Source organism: Tetrao urogallus, assembly GCF_951394365.1.
Source record: "Tetrao urogallus genome assembly, chromosome: 10".
NCBI classification, from domain to species: Eukaryota; Metazoa; Chordata; class Aves; order Galliformes; family Phasianidae; genus Tetrao; species Tetrao urogallus.
This window is the reverse complement of record NC_136823.1, coordinates 11500257-11517101: the sequence shown is the minus strand read 5'-3', so window position 1 is coordinate 11517101 and position 16845 is coordinate 11500257. Positions and strand designations below refer to the sequence as shown.

At 49.7% G+C, this 16845-nt stretch overlaps 2 protein-coding genes across 2 annotated transcripts; one reads left to right on the top strand and one right to left on the bottom strand.

The window, feature by feature from the left end:
• Nucleotides 1-8244: 8244 nt before the first annotated feature.
• On the bottom strand, nt 8245-11387 carry CCDC51 (coiled-coil domain containing 51; the record flags this gene model as incomplete). The annotated part of the gene is made up of 3 exons (XM_079540198.1): nt 8245-9021; nt 10579-10743; nt 11070-11387. The coding sequence occupies 3 exons, from the start codon at nt 11385-11387 to the stop codon at nt 8245-8247; spliced, it is 1260 nt and encodes a 419-aa protein (XP_079396324.1).
• Nucleotides 11388-12866: 1479 nt separating this feature from the next.
• TMA7 (translation machinery associated 7 homolog) lies at nt 12867-16382 on the top strand. The gene is made up of 4 exons (XM_079540206.1): nt 12867-12892; nt 12967-13022; nt 14289-14376; nt 16224-16382. The coding sequence occupies exons 1-4, from the start codon at nt 12877-12879 to the stop codon at nt 16256-16258; spliced, it is 195 nt and encodes a 64-aa protein (XP_079396332.1). The 5' UTR covers nt 12867-12876; the 3' UTR covers nt 16259-16382.
• Nucleotides 16383-16845: the final 463 nt, after the last annotated feature.

Genomic DNA, 16845 nt, shown 5'->3' with positions numbered 1-16845 from the left:
TCCTCACTTTAAAAGCGATTCAGAATCAAAATGAGTTTAACTTCTGCCAAACGGAAGACAAAAATAAAATCCACCTAAGCTGACACCATCTGCTCCTTTCACTTTTTTCCACAAGCATCGGGAGGCAGTGCCGGCTTGTAGTTAACGAGATGGAGACCTAAATTGCTTCCTGTAACCTCAAAAATCACTCTGATCTCTTAGTTAATCTTGGCTAAAAAATACCTAAATTATTAGCAGTGAAAACAAGTCCTTACTTCAGCAGCACATCCAGAGATCACAGCAAACCCCTGTGCTTCTCCTGGCAGTGGCACAGCACGTGTCGGCACAGGTCGGTGCATCCTCAGCAATGCTGCAGTGCCAGTGCCTGCAGCCCAGGCTGTGGGGAGGGGGATGGCTGCACAGCACCAACGCCAAGCCCATATGGCTCTGGGGAGAGCCCGAAAAGCACGTACTTGTGCTCTCTAAGGATTCCCTGCCAGCACTGAGGGCAAACGAGACAATGCTCAGATAAAGAGCAATGCAAACCTCGTGCAAAGACATCACCACAGCCACCAGGTCAGAGATGACTGAGATGTCAGGATGAGGAAAACAATACCAGCACAACGAGAGCCAGCTGCCATGCTCCCACCGAGGTAGAAGCAGCTCCCCCACGGCTTTGATGAGCAGCCAAAGATGAATCTATTCAGTAATTCTGCAATAGGTAATGAAGGAGCCACAGACAGATGAGCATCAAACACGGGGCTTCACCAAAGAGCAACAGGAAGGCTCTACTTCTGCTCCTATTGTGTCCAGGTGCACGAGGGAGGAAGAGAAGCTGTAGTCCTTGTGGTTTGCTTGAGAAGCGGGAAGCACTGGGGCTGCCTCACCTCCACCTGAATGTCCCCTCAGCAGGTGACCCTGCAGCATGAAGCATGCTGTGCCCATACCCAGCGTCGCTCTGGGAAGCGTGCAGCTTCAGTTCTTTTCTGTTGCACAGAGCTGGGCAGCAGCCCTGGGCAGGCAGCCCCATCCTACAGCACAGACCTTCTGTGGGTGTGTTGGGTCCCACCAGCACAGCACTCGGAGGACCCTCCTCACCCCGGCACCAAGCAGAGGGCACAGCTCAGCCACTGACAGTCCATGCTCACCTTTCTCGAGAGAGTTATGCTGGTAATTTTAATCTGATTAAATATCGTTAATCGTATTACTAACCTAACTCTTTTCACATGTTGGAAGACATTTCAAGAGAAAATTCCATAGGTGGCCCTGCAATCTGTGAGCTTTCTGGCCCCACAGCCACCCAAGCCCAGCCCCAGCCCTGCAGATCCCAGCTCTGCCAGACACCCCTGCCTCCAAAATGACCCATTACTACTTGCACGACTCCGTGCTGTTTGCATTACTGGAAGCACCCATTCCTCACAGAACACAGGACAGTGCTCCGACCTTCTCCTGACCCACAGCAACACCTCCAGCCCCAGCTGGGCTGCCCACCTCACACACGCACCCACACGCCCCCCATTAACGCAGCACTCACCGATTCCTGTATTTCACACACAAAGCACACGGCCGCCTCCATTCAAACGGCGACTCCCGAACCGAACGCACCGCGATCAGCGCCGTGCCGGGCATCACCGAGCGCAGAAAGTTCCGACGGGAAGAGCTCCAATGGCATCGGCACGGCACGACACTTCCCGTACCGGAGGTGCCCGTGACGGAGCCGCCTCCTGCCGTGTGCCACCGGTGCCGGAGAAGCGCTGCGCGGGATTTGGGGCGGACGGCTCAGCTCCCCCAGCTCGCGATTCAGCCGGCTCTAAGTCAGCAAAACGGGTCTAACGGCGGAGCCTGGACGGCGGTACCAGGAGCGGTGCCGGAGACTTCAGCGCTCCAGCCGCCGCCGCCGCATCTGCTGGGCCCGGGTCACCCGCGCCCCTTCGAATCCTTCCAGCCGCTACGATGCCGGCTTCGGCCCTCCGAGCTGCACGGCCCCGCGGGGCTGGGAAGCTCCCGGCACCCCGCACACGGGCGGAGCTCCCGGCCCAGGACCCGACCCGGCCCGGCCCCGCTCCCACCTTTCCCCCCGGGGCCGCCCCGCTACCGCCCCCCTCCGCGGGAGTCCGCTACCGGAGTCCCCCCCCCTCCTTCTCCCACCGCACCAGGACCACGGTTCGCCGCCGGGCGCCGGGCTCGGCCCGGGGTGGGCTTCATCGCCCAGAGGACGGCCCCGTGCGGCCCCACCACACTCCGGTCCCCGCGGGGCCGCGCCCATCCCCCACGCGGAGACAAAGCGCTGCCCCCGGGCCGCACCTGCCGCCACCCGCCGCCCCCGGCACCGCGTCGTCAGCGCCGCCCCCGGCCCGGACACGGCCGTACCGGTGACGCACCCCCCCCACCGCGACCCCCGCCGGCCGCGCCGCCCCTCACCTGCCGCCCCGCTCCGCGCCGCTCCCCGCCGAGCCGCGCCGCCCGCACCGAGCCGCGCAGCGCCGGCCCCGCCCCCACCCAATCGCAGCCCGCCGCCCGCCGAGGCCGCGCCCCTCTCCCGTCCCGCGGGGTCCGAGCGGAGGCCGGGACCCCCCCGCCGGCGGCGCCGAGCCCTCGGGCGGCCTCGAGCCGCCATTGGCTGCCGAGGGGAGGGGGCCGGGCCGGGAGCCGGTGGAGACGAGCGAGGAGTGGGGCGGAGGGGCCGCGGGTCGTCCCGAGCGAGGGGCGCGCGGCGGAGCCGCCGTCGGCCGCGTCAGCTTTGTGCCGGCTCTGGCGGCACGGAGCCGCGCGGCACGGCATGGCACGCAGCGCTGCCCGGAGGAGCCGGCCCGCAGCAGCGGCAGGTGGCCGGGGTGCCGGACGGCCCCGCGCGGTATTTGGGAAGCGCTGCGCAGGGAGCCGGGATCGTAACAAAAGCGCCGTTACCTGCAGCCCCCCTGCAGAGCGGCCCGGAGCCGGTGGGGATGGCGGCGCGGAAACGAAACGTGGCACGCTTCGACCGCCGGCCCCACGCGTCGCCCCGCTGGAACGGCCGGGCGGCACAAAGCCCTCCGTCGGTAACGGCTCCGCACAGTCTCGCCGTTAATGCGCCCATTTTTCTGGCTCACACTGCGACCTCTGTGCTCCCAGGCGTGCCGGCCGTGCCGCGCTGCCTGCCCTCGTCCCCACACAACGGCTGGCTGTGGCACGCTGCGCTGCAGGTGGACCGAGAGCGATGACAAAGGCCGACGGCCACGCGTCTGCTGCAGCCACGGGCAGATGTGCGGAAAGGCCACACAAAGGACGGGCCGTGCCGGCAGCACCCAGCCCTGAGCCCTGAGCGCGGCTCGGAGGACGCAGCAAGCTCACGGGAGGAGGAAATGGGCACAGAACGAGCCGCGTGCTCAGCGCTCCGCGTCCCCATCGCTCCCGCTTCAATGCTGGGGGAGAAGCTACAGAGCTACTGAAGGCACAAAGCTGTTTTCTGAAGGGCCGGGGCCGGCTTCCCTCCCACGTGCATTGCTGACATTTCAGAGGATCGCTGTTGGTACAGTCCCACGTCCAGAAGCGTCACTGAACATCCACTCTCTTTGTTACGCTGTGTTGCCCATCTCTAACTCCCATCCAACAAACTGCTGCTTTCTGAGGGAGAAATGATGTCCATGAGTGCAGTCCCGCAGAGGAAGGACTGGTTGTAGGGAGGCCCAGCTGCTCACTGCACACAGGGACACCCTGGGGACACAGCATTACTGCTCCTCGCCCAGGCCAAGGAATCCATCCTATTGCCACCCTCCCAGCTCTGCATCACTGTTGGGGTTAGGGCTTGTTCACCCAACTTATCATCATCTTAGAATCAGACATTTTAGCTGAACCTGCACTGCTTCCACCAAAATCCAGCTTCGGTGACTAAGAGTGTAAAAATAAATTATTTTTTTTCCCTTTGCCCCAACCCATTCCTGATTCAAGACACTAATCCCCTGCCTACCTTTCCTCCAGAGCCAGTCCCGACCTGCAGCCCCTCCAGTCTGCCTAAAAAAAAGAAAACCACCCCCTAACACACGCACTGGAAAGCTTTATTTAAAAAGCAGCACATCAACCCAACCCATCCCGCAGCCGGGAGAACACGCTGGAAAAGAGGCGCGGAGAGCCGTGCTGGAGGGCTGCAGCCCTCCGCCTCTCGGGGCCCCCCGCAGCCGCGGTGCATCCCAGGCGGTGCAGCGGAACGCGCTCCCTCTGCAGGAAGGAGCTCCCGTCGCTCTGCACGGCGATCCTGCTCCCAGAACAACCATAAAAGCCGGTTGTCGGGCTGAGAACGGCACGGCACAAAGAGCTAACATGGCACTAATTTGTTCGTTCAGCAGCTTCTGATTCCCATTTATTCAGAAGGCTTTTTATATATTCAAATCCACACAGGATCCTCCCCCTCTGGAAGCCCCTGCTCGCTGCTGCTTCTAAGCAGGTTAGCTGAGTTTCTTACGTAACCGTTGTGGTAATCACAAGACCAGCAGCTGCTTATACCCCTTTTGATTCTCTTGCTCTTCCTCCTCTCCGAGCAGGGGATGAAACTGGTTTGGAAATCACGAGTGAGTCCTGTCTCTAGCTCCTGGCCATGAACTGCATCTCCAGCAGCAATTCAGGGACCAGCAGAACATCGGCCGCATCTGCCCTGCTCTGCAGCTTTCAGGGTTTCAGTTTGTCAGGACATTCAGAAAGAGCACTACGGTCCTCATTCCCTGCACCTAGGCACCTCTGCCTTTGCAACAGCCATGTTGAAGGGCCTGCTCCCAAACTCAAATCAAATAGTCTTTAATGGGCAGCCTGCTTCAGGCACTCACAGAAAGGCCACCATAGGCTGCAGCCATTGAAAATTAAAGGTTTATAGCAGAAGTGGGCAAAGCAGCCTTAAAAATTAACCTTGTGTAGGATTTCAAAACTGGTTGGGAAGGCACTGCACAAATTTGACTCTGAAATGACTATAGAAAAATAAAAATAATAATAAAAAAACATAGTTGTGAATGTGATACTTTTAGGGTCTTATTCGATTCCACACATGTGTACACAATCCTCCCTCCTGCTGCACATCTCAGTCCTCTCCTGAAGTAAGCAGAACTGTTCTATAACTGTGTCCTCAGCACCACACAGAAGGAAGTATTTGTTTTTAGAAGGTATTCTATGCAAGAAACTGTCTTTGCCAAACATAGTTACAATCAGATCAACAGGAACACCTGCAGCTTCCAACCAGGATTGTCAGGATGTCTGAACATCCAAACCATAAGTACTAATAAACAGACACACTGATTGTGATACCACATATAGTCGCCTTTGTTTTGTATTCATAAGTGATGTTTGATATTCCTTTCCTCTGTGGAAGAAATGGCAAGTTCTCTTCAGAATGCACCTACTGTTAGAAGGCAGCAGTGATCTCATTCCTTGTATTTTCCATAGCCACTAGCTAGGCTGTTTGCTCTGCACTTAAGAATGGCTTCTCATGGAGCAGCAAGAACTCAAAATAGCTTGGCTGGAGCCAAGTTCAGACAACTGCCATTTAATTTTCTATAGTCATTGTCCACTCACAGGCTTCCTGTTGCTGTTACTTGTTCCCTCTTCTCTGTCTTGGTTAGCAGCAGAAATAACATGAAACTGCACTGGCTTTCTCTGACTTACAGACACACAGGTCAGCCCTTGGCCTCATTAGCACCTGCAAAAAGGACTGCAACCACCATCTCAGCTGGTGAGCACCTGGGAAACACGGCTGTCTGAGCCATCCTACCCAGAGAGAACTTCTCTCACAGAGTGCAAGAATGTCAGTCTTGAAGGGCTTAGCAGGCAGAATTCTCTTGCACAAAGAAAGCTGCAGCTGAGAGACCCCATTCCCAAAAGCAAAACTAATGTAAACTCTGTTAATAATCCACAGGTATGAACAGAGCACTGCTGTTTGGTTTGTGTTATTTTTTGCTAGAACACAAGCAACAAACCACTCACCTGGCTGTGCCTGAACCGCCAGGAGAAATGCAAGGAGATGTCACTGTATGCAGCGTAAGTCACTGCCAGTACTGCAAACACACCTCACTGGTGGGAGCACTCCAATAAATACTTCAGCATATAGCTGGGCTGCTTTTGTTCAGACTTGCATATTTACTGCTGTGCTGCCATGAGGAGAACTAGCACGAAGGAGCTACCAGACGAGGTGTGCAGCCCGTGCTCCGCTGTCGTCCTGGATACTGCCCTCAGCTCCAGGTACAGCTGTGCACAGTCACACCTTCTGCCTCTGGGCTGCACGTGTGGCAGAGCACCGAGCTGCACACCGTTGCCACAACAGAGTGATGATTCAGGCAGGGAGCACACATCTGTCCTCTCAAGTGCTGTTACAAGTTGCTGTTCTCCTCATTGTAATGATTCTGCTGTCACTTTACGTAATGCACACAACCTACTCCTGAATCTCTGAATTCCCTACAGAGGATGAGATCATTATTTTCACCTTGATTCGTATCGCCTCATGCAGCTCTGCTCAAATTTCAGATACAAACAGAACTGCTGTACTATCGCTTCTTCTTTCATTGCACACTTGTCTCTGATTTTCATCGCGCTTCTGCAGGAAGTATAACCTGTAGAAATCTTTGTGAAATGAGAAAATGAAATTTTACAGATTTGAAAAGTTGCACTGATCTGTATATGCACTTCCTGATGGGGCTGAATGGGAATTTTTATCCCAGCTCTCAAGCCCTCGGATCAAACAGCTTCCCCAACAAACTCTACACTCCAAGTGGAATCAGCAGAAATCCTTCCCAAAACCACCCTCTGCATATTTCATCTTCTAAGTACTGAATCAGCACAGACCTTTCCTAACATTGTTTATTCAGTCATAATAGCACCCATTGCTACCAAACGATGTTGGTGCCTCAGAGCAGATGCCGCTGTCCCAAACAACTTTCAGCCTTGAAAGCTTACAATCAAAACCTCCAGCTCTTTTCCCATGGTTACTGGGAAAAGGCTTCACATATCACTGTGTACTAAACACAGCTTAGTCATTCTGAAATGCTCACACAAAGGCATTTGAGCATGAAGTGAGGTTGTCAGTGCTTTGCAAAGGTTTCACAGAAGTAAAGCCTGGAAGAACCTGAGCTCCAAGTTTGGTTTGTTTATCTGCTACCATCACAGGGAGAAAATGATACCGACAAATACCAACGACTGTGTCAGGCCGTGCAGACACTCGTGGTTAGCTGTTTAGACAGCGTTTTTCCTCAGCCAGCCATTCTTCATCCCTTCCAAGAAAAACAGCTGGAACTCACTTATTTCCAGTTGCTGTTTTGGAGTAGTTTGCACAGCACCGTTACCATAAAATACCACCTAAGAAATACTGCTGTAGAGCAGCATTTCCAGACAGGACATGACTAAAAACAACTCCAAGCTACTGGGGATAAAGAGAGTGATTCCCAAAGCTGCTTACTGCAAGCACAAAGCAGCTAGGGAACGATGGGTCAAGGAGCCTGTAGAGAAAGGACAGTTGACTCGTACCTGCAGAATAAACTTAATCACTGCACTTAACACATCTCTGCTCCTGCCAGTAACGTGGCTACAGTTCCAGAAATGCTTTTGGAAGCTTTGTAATCAGAAAGTAATCACATATGATTTAAACATATTTTAAAGGAACCACCTGACTGTACAGACACATGAAGCTGTATGTTACACCACGATAGCTTCAGTCCTCCTTGCCTGTTTCACTCCTGCTGTTTGTTACATAGAAAACTACTGCACCTAGAGTAAAAAAAACCCCAACAACAACAGAAAAACAACCAAAAATAAGTAACCCCACCCCTAAAAACATCGGAGAAAATATCTCTACCTGATTGGTAAAATGACTTCTCATGTTTTGTGTACAGACAAACTGCAAAATTATTAAATCAGGAATGAAATTATAAAGGATTACACATGAAGTACTTTGATCAACAGATCAGACAGATTGAAAGAATCATTTGAACTGAAAACCACAAATAAAGCTCCAGAAGAAGCTCACCGGCTGGCATAATACATGAGACTAAACAATGGAAGAGCCAATCAGCAAATTAAATCAACAGATGAAACAGTGGACTCTCTTTCACTTGAGTTAAAAGCCACACAGCCACTCAAAGCCTTAGCACAGAGTTAACACGGAGCCTATAGCAGTTGATGGCCAGCCCTGACAAGTTTCCAAGCACACAGCAGAAGGCATGAGAAATGCTAGCACAGATTTATTTGGAGTTGCAGTCTAAGCACAGTGCAGGTTTACTTTGATTAATCTAGTAAATGATGGCAATTTATTAGAGATCAGTTCCCTTTCAGTAAAACATAGAGTACTGGCAGGCTAACAGCAAACACAGTACATGTCAGTGCAGTGCTGTAAATAGAATTCCTCTTGATCTGCGATTCCAGTCTCCGCTCTGTATCACACAGCTCTAAAATCACATCTCTCACAGCAGCAGCCTGGCCCTTACTCTCCCCGGATGACCTGGCTGCTACTCTTTCCATAGGTCTAGAATGAAGCGCAAGTTTAACGCTCTGCACCTCAGAAATGATTTGTGCTGTGCTTTCTTGCAGACGGGTAAACTGCTGCTGTAAACTCCCGAGACATGAACTGACTTGTTTAGTGTAGTTAAGCTGTTCTTTTAGAGGAATTAAAAGAGAATCTATTTTTATGGAGTCACTCCTGTCTTCTCTTGCCAATAAAACACCTTCTTTTATTCCCTGCGACGTCCTTGTTTGCAGAATGTTTTTCAGGTCTGCTATGACATCGCTGAGATCCTTCTGCTGCAAGTCATAGGTGGATGCCTGCTCTTTGATGGCTTCTTGCAGATTTATTGGGCCCTTCTGTGCTTCAAGCACCAAGACTTTCAGTTCCTGCAGCCTTACTCGATTAACATAGGTGGAACCAAGAACACCTATAACAGCTCCCAGCACAGAACCAATAATAGACCAGTTCTTTGTTTTTTCAGCTCTTGTCCTCTCTTTCTCATGGCTCTCCCTTACAGCAGCGGAGAAGAGAGAAAATTTTTCTCGCTCAGATTCTTCTGCATTTAAGTAGGCAGCTCGGTACCTCTTCTCTTCCTGCAAGAAACACAGCACTTTGATTTTATAACTTCACCATTTTGTAACTTCAGATTATAAAGAAAGAAAAAAGTGCATCCATCAGTTGTTTCAGAGATTGTTTCATAGATTTTCCCTTTAAACGTATGATTTTCTTTATTAATCCCACTTAAATTGGTGAGGCATCATTTTAAGTCAAAGCTAAGACATGGAAAAGATCATCAAGAATTACATTTGAAGACTGTCTAAAGCATAATCTGTCACATGGTGACGATAGAAAAGTGCTACAAATGGGCAGCTTTTCCCTCCCCATAAAGAAAGCTTTCTCTGGCTCTGCATGCTTCTCCAAACACCACCTCCACCCCACTTCTCCATCTCAGTTGTAATTCCCTTAAAACAGGAACTGAAAATAGTCCTGGAAAGGATGTCCTGGAAAGGCTCATCTCATGATCACGTACACTTTTCACTCCTCTGCCTTCTCTTTCTTCCCCTGTTCAAAGACATATGTTTTCCTCTTCTGCCCCTCCTGGCTTTGGTGTGGCAGTTCCTGCTGTAGGCCAGTTTACCTCAGCAAAACAGTGAAAACTTCATGGCTATTTTCCTGCAGTAAAAATTTTTAGCAAAGGAAGAACTGTTTTTGATAGTGAACCTGTCTGTCAATTGACTGCATTCCCCAAACTATCTCAGTCTTTTGAGCATGTATTTCTTTTGTAAGGCAGCAGTACCACCATACAGTGATGACTTTAGTTCTATCTTTCTCCACACTGATGCAGAGCTCTGTTCTTGAAATCTCATCTACACAGACCTGATCTGTTTTTTGGACAGCTCTTTTTAGTTCTTTGCTGCTGCTCTGCTTATTGATTCAGAAGATCCATTTAAGCTCAAGCATAGCTATTAACTTATTACTTGCCCAAGCTTTGCCACAGATGTGCCAGTTTCCAGCCTGTTTCCTGCAGCTTCACTCAGATTTCTGGAGTTTAGCTGCTATCATGCTTTTATCTGTCACTGATGGACTATGGATGACTGCGCTGCTACTGCCAGCCTGCTTGGCTTCTTCTGACAAGGTGCATGAGGACTGCACTCTGTTGGTGCAGGACACTGCTCCTGCCTGTTCTGTGGTCCCCCTCATCTTCTTGCTTGTTCTCCTTCATGGAGCAGCCTTGCTCTTACTGCTCTCTGACAAAAGTCTTAGTAAACTGTGTGGGAGCTGCAGCCAGGTGAAAGGGGAATGGCTTTGATGGCTTAACAACTGGAAATGCACTTCTCTCATGATATGGAAACTAACTGGTTGAATCAAATATATATATATTTTTTTTCCATGCACCTGTCACCATTCAAACAATGTTCTAGGTTTTCCAGCTTTTGTCTCCAAATGCACTACCCTGTTGTAAGATGAACATGATTTCCACATCAGATCAAGTCCCCCACATTGCTTCAATTAAAACAACTATCATAAAAATTAACTCAGATTACTGGACTTATATACTAACGCACATCTGCAGAACCAGTCACTGGTGACAGAAACAAAGCACATATTTTTTCTTCGTGTTTGCCAGCATTCAGATACCAGGAAATTACCTGCAGCAATCTGTGTTCCAGCGTAGCCAGTTCTAAATACTGGGTGTCATCCCGAGAGACCCTGTCCAAGCGGTCCCGAACTTCCTTCAGCTTTACCTGCTGGGCTTCCACATTTTCACGAGCCTGTCGTACAATCCCTCGAGCTATCATAAAGACATTTTCAGCCTGGGAAGAGAGATTGTTTGTTTTAGAGACTCATTAACAGATTTATTAACAGATAGATGTAAACTGTTAGTCATATGATTTCAGGGAGGAAAATAAAAGTAACACAATTCATCACAATATAGGGGACAACTCATCACAGCATAGGGGATACGCTACGCGTGCTGAGCTTACTAGACTAGGGCTCTGTCACAGTACCTGCACAGCCAGTTAAAGCAGGAAAAAAGACACTGTTCTCCTTGGAGGCTCTCTTCAGCCTCACAGCCAGTTCTCCTAATGGCATAATCATAATTTTCAATTTTATTTTTTTACATTATCTCCACATTTACCTCCGTCACTTTTCCCTGGGCCTCCCGAACTTCATTGAGCCCAACGAACTCTTCGTATTTGTCCCACCAGTTCCTGCCAGTTGCAGATATTTTCTGCAGGGAGTTTTTCCCCACAGCAGCCCCAGCTTCTGCCACCCGGTTCAGAACACCCACAGCAGTTTCTATGGCTGATTTGGCTTCGGGCCTCTTCGGTCCGGAGGCACAGTAGGTCCTCACTAAGTGTACATTCATTTTCTGACTCCGCTTTATCAAAGAATGGTGATACTGCAACCCACAGGACACTGACGACACACTTGATTTATACTTCATTGGCCCCATGTCTTGTACTCAATCACCAAAGAAAAGTGCTGCAAGAAAAAGAAAAAAGTTATTAAACTAAGGTTGGTAAATGCCTCTTAAAATTAAACATGCATGCCAAAAATACCAACACAATTAGATGGATAAACCATTGCTAGTTTTACACCATTACTTACACAGGGAACTTTCCAGTTTTCAGCAAAGGACAGCTGTGCCACAGATCCCTGCTTTTCTGCTGTAATTAAGTACTTCTGCCATTCTTCTTGATTAACTCACTGCATAGTGACTGTGCACAGATACCAGCAGGAGTAGCTGCAGAGTAACGTAATGCTTCGGCACAGGTGTGATCGCCATATGACAGCTTGCTTTGAGCTTTCACATTTGAGTTTGGCATTTAATATCACAGGTGCTAACAATTCTGGAAAAGAAATGAGAAAGAGGCATTAAAAAAGAACCTTGAAAAGGGAAAGAAATGGGCTTTCATCATTCCCTGTACCTCACACTCTACAGACAACCAAAGCACTGAAGAGTAGAAAGACAAATATATAACGGGCAGAGAGAAAACACAGCAATGCTAAACTGAACATGGGTTTTTCTGGGAACCTTTCTCAAAACTGAGCTACAAGGAGGAGCCAAGTGTTCATACAGACATCAGGCAGTGAATGCATCTTTATGGCTGCATTTTAAAATGAGTTTTAAAATCCTTGCTTACCCTGCAGAAACAACACTGGCTGCTGCTTAACACCAGCAGTGACGTGCAAGGAAAACTTTTATTTTCTGCTCAGCACATTCCTCTGAAAACTGCATAAACAGGCAAAATCGCACTGAAGCTTGATGAAGCCTCAATGAATTTTTATACAGTTTGGGTAAGGCTAGGTCAGAATTTGACCAGAACAATATTATAAACTCACAGCATTCACGAAACCTCGAGCACTACTGCAGTTGTTCTGCTTTATTTGGCAACGGTTACCTGTGCTAACTTTAGCCGGCTGGGGGCAACACGCGTGCAAACACAAACGGCTTCCCCAGTGGAAGACATCTGCAATGAGGTCTTTTTTAACTTGGCTCCTCACCCTGAAGGCCCACTTATATCCGGTGAAACATACGCAGCACGGAGCAGCAGCAGCCATCAGCTCCGCGACGGCCTCACCGCGCGCCAAAGCGACGCGACTCATCGCGCTCACACCGACGGAGCCGCGCTGTTCTCTCGGCAGCGCAACCGCGCCGCGCCCCGACATCGCCAGCGCGAGGAAAGCGCGCTTCCCCAGCCCAAGGACAGCGCTACGGCGGGACGTTCGCTCCCCACTACCGCTGGGGCGGACGAGCCTGGCAGCGGGGCCCTACCTGACGTGGCAGCAGCCTCCGGGCAACCCCTCACACAACGCCCTCCCCCGTGCCTGCCCGCAGGGTCGAGGAGCGGCGCGGGAAGCGGAAGTGGCAGCGGCGGAAGTGCTACGGCGGCCGTGTGGGGTCAGACGGAAACGGTGCGGAGTGGAGCGGTGCTGGCATCATGTCGGGCCGAGAGGGTAAGGCCGGACCCGGGGGCTGCAGGCGTCGGTTGTGCCGCCTTCTCTCTTCTCACCGCCCCCTCTCTTTTTAGGCGGCAAGAAGAAACCACTGAAGCAGCCGAAGAAGCAGACGAAGGACCTGGATGAGGTAGGGCGGCGGGGGGGCGAGGCGAGCATCTTACCTCAGAGCGAGCTCCCGCATCACCTCGGAGTGCGTGCGATGCGGGCACGGAAATCGCGGGCTGGAGATGGACCTGAGGCTCCTGCTGCGGATCCTCGGGCGTGAGGGCTCGGAGTGGAGGTGTAAGCTGTTAGTTCTGGGAAACGTAGAGGCTGTGTGAGGCACCGGTGATTGAAAAAGAGAAACGTGAATTGGATTGGTGAGCAATGTCAAAATCCCGAGTGCCGAGGAAAACTCCTATAATCCCTTTAGCGGTGCTGCCTATGAAGAGTACATATGTAAGAGACAGAGCTCTGAGCTCTCTTGAATTTCAGAGGATGTTCTGGCAGGGATGTGCAGTGGCTGCTTTGCCTGTGCAGTTTGCCAGCAGTTTTATTGTATTTCTCAGAATTAATACGAATGCATTAAAAAGTGAGTAGTAGTGACATGTATGGAAAGATTTTTAAGTTATGCTTTTTTAGGTAAAAGCAAACTTTGTTTCTTGTGTCCTAATTAGTCCAAGATTTATTGTGTTTTTGCACTAGATTCACAGTAGCAGTGGAGATTAATGGTTTTAATGCAAACATCATTCAGAGGGCAGAGTGAGATGATGCTACAGGAGGTGATACTTTCTTAATTTTGGAAAAATCAAACACACAAAGTAAAAGTTTGGTCCATCTCTGTGTTGTGGTGCAGCACAAATAAAGCCCCAAACAATACTGTTTGTCATTGTTCTGGAAGGTTTTGCTTCTTTACTAGCACTGAGCCATCTTGCATCCGTTTAGTCTGTTAGGTTTTGATTGCTGTTAGAACATAATTCCAATATTTGAAGGGAGCATATAAATAGGAGGGGGAACGGCTGTTTACAAGGGTGGATAGTGATAGACAAGGGGGAATGGTTTTAAACTGAGACAGAGGAGGTTTACGTTAAATATTAGAGGGAAGTTTTTCACACAGGGCGGTGATGCACTGGAACAGGTTGCCCAAGGAGGCTGTGGATGCCCCATCCCTGCAGGCATTCAAGGCCAGGCTGGATGTGGCTCTGGGCAGCCTGGTCTGCTGGTTGGCGACTTGCACATAGCAGGGGCTTGGAATGAGATGAGCATTGTGGGCCTTTTCAACCCAGCCCATTCTATGATTCAGTGATTCTGTGATTCTATGATTCTTTGATAATATTTTTTTCTCATTGCTTTCAGCTGTTTTCCAACTTTTCCAGGGCAGGAGATATTAACACACTGTTGTTCTTTTCTTTAGACAGATCTGGCATTTAAACAAAAGCAGAAGGAGGAGCAAAAGAAACTTGAGGAGATGAAAGCAAAGGCTGCTGGAAAAGGGCCCCTCAGTAAGTGAGGTGCCATACTGATAGGAACAATTGAGTGGCTTGCTGGCTTCAAAAGTTTAATGTTTTTGCTTGACAAACATAAAAAGATCTGTACCTCTAAGTTACTCAGCACACACCGGGAGGCTGATGGCAGCTGTAGATGATAAGTAACAAAGAGAGGCTATTTTTTAAGTTATTATTATTTTTACTGTGCAATTTAACATCCAAATTACTGATGCAGTTTCTGTTTCAGGAGGTGTAACTGCATGCCAGGTGTGATAAGCTGTTCTAGTGGGATGGTGCAGAGAGATTTCTGCTCTTATTTTAGCATACCATCCTTTGCTTTCCAGGTGTATTAAGAAACACAGGCTTTTTCACAATTGCGAAATTTTAACAAATCCATTACTTGGTATCTTAGAGGATGAAATTCAAGAGCAGGAGATTCACGACAGAAGGGGGGAAAAAAACCTCACCAAAAAAACCTGTGATTGGTTTCACTTGCTTAAGTGAAGCTACAGTATGCTATGTGAAAGAAGAAATTTTGCAGGCTGCATTGTGATGGTTCACCCAGCCTGCTCTATATTTAAAATGATGGCAGTAGGAAATACTGTTAATACTGTCTGTCCACTCAACCCTATCATTTACAGAAGCCTTACTAACTTTCACAAGACTACATTTATCCATTTTTGCCTTTATTACAGACTGTTATCTTGCCAGAGATCGAAGTTACTCTCAGGTTCTCTAGTTTCATCCCAGAGCTCTTTCTGCACCTGGGAGTTATGCTGGCAGTGTAGCTGGCAGATCACCAGAATAGAAGAATGAGATACAGTAAAGTCCTCTGACACAGTGGCTGTATTGATAAATTACAAATCTTAGCCAGCCGTTTTGCAACTTCATATGTGAGTTTGTGCTCTTGGGGCAGAGTACAACCCAGTCCCACTGACTTGGGGTATTTCTTGTCTGTTTATCTCAAATGGATCTAGCTGCTCTGATTTATCTGCTTACAAAAAATGTGCTGGGTGTGGGACTTACAGAATGTCTTTGGCATTACAAACATGCAAAAAAATTCCCCGAGCTTTTCTTCTGTCCCAACTATTTTGAACTTTATCAGGCACTTCAGTAGCTCTGCACATCTGGATAGCTCTGTCCTGCCATTACTGCTCTTCCTCTTATTTGGTTAAATTTCAGTTATCTGGTTCTAGCCCAGTGCTTGCCAGAGCTGACAGAGATTACATTGTTGAAGAAGGTAGACTACGCCCGAGAGCCTCAGCAAGGCAACGCTGTTAGAATCATTTTATCATGGTGCAAAGTCTGCTGTTGACTATCAGCCCTTATTGTCATTTTCTGCTTTCCACAGGTCAGCTATGAGACGTGCCGTAAAACAAAACCAAACAGCATTTACAAAATGTGCTGCACTCAGTGCCACGTTAATATGTTGTGTTCTTTCACATTGCTTTACTGTCGTCAGAAATAGGGGCTGCAAACAACAGATGCTTTGGTAATTCCAGTGCTTGCTTCATTGGGGCTTCAGCCCCAAATGGGGCTCTGGTTGCTGTAGAAATACTGATGCTTTTATTCCTTCAGCCTTACATTTGATTTGACCAGACTGTTGTATAAGAAGTAATCGATGGAGGAGCAAAGAACTGCTGAAGTACTTTGTGCCCTTGTAAATTTGGGGGTGCGTTTAGTTCCAAGAGGGACTGTGGTTTTCAACACGAAGTTAAAGCATATAAGATCCAAGCAGTACCACATGCAGAGGCCATTCAGCAGTGGGGTGTGGGTTGTACGGGCAGCCTGGTGGGGCTGTTGCAGCTGTCACAGCTGTGTCACCTGCGATGTCTGAGTGGTGGTTTGGTTTCTTTTGGCAGCGAGCGGTGGGATAAAGAAGTCCGGCAAAAAGTAGTTCCGAGCTGCAGGATAAGACACCTTCCACTTCCTGAATGGATCTGCAGCCTTCAGAAGACGAAGAGAACCCATAACACTTGGGAAGCACTGTACATTTTGTTTAGTCAGAATAAAACTTTTTTGTTAAGAGGTGATATTTTCTCTCTTTACTGTAGCTTTTGTTTTTCAAAAGTTAATCTGGATGCTCAGGTTTAGTTGCAGCTGTCCAAGATGGGGTTATACCGACAAACAGGCACTGCAAGTACCAGAACAAAAGCTCGCGGTACGCTGCTCGTTCCTACGCGCCGCCCAGCCGCGCTGCAGGAGCAGCAGCTCGCTCAGGAGCCGCGCGCCTTGGCGGTGCGATGGCGCCATCGTGCGGTCACCGACCCTCGCCTGGCGCTATGCTGCGCATGCGCGGTGCCCTCCGCCGCGCGAGGCTTCGCGTTGGTTACGTCCGCGCGGCTCCCCCAGCTGCAGAAGGGCGGCTGACGCATGCGCAATGCTCCTCTCGCCTTAGGGGGCTGCTGTCTGCACCGCTGCGGGCTGAGCGTGAGCGCCGCGCTGCGCATGCGCTGGCTGGTAGCGGATTTTCCCGCCTGGTCG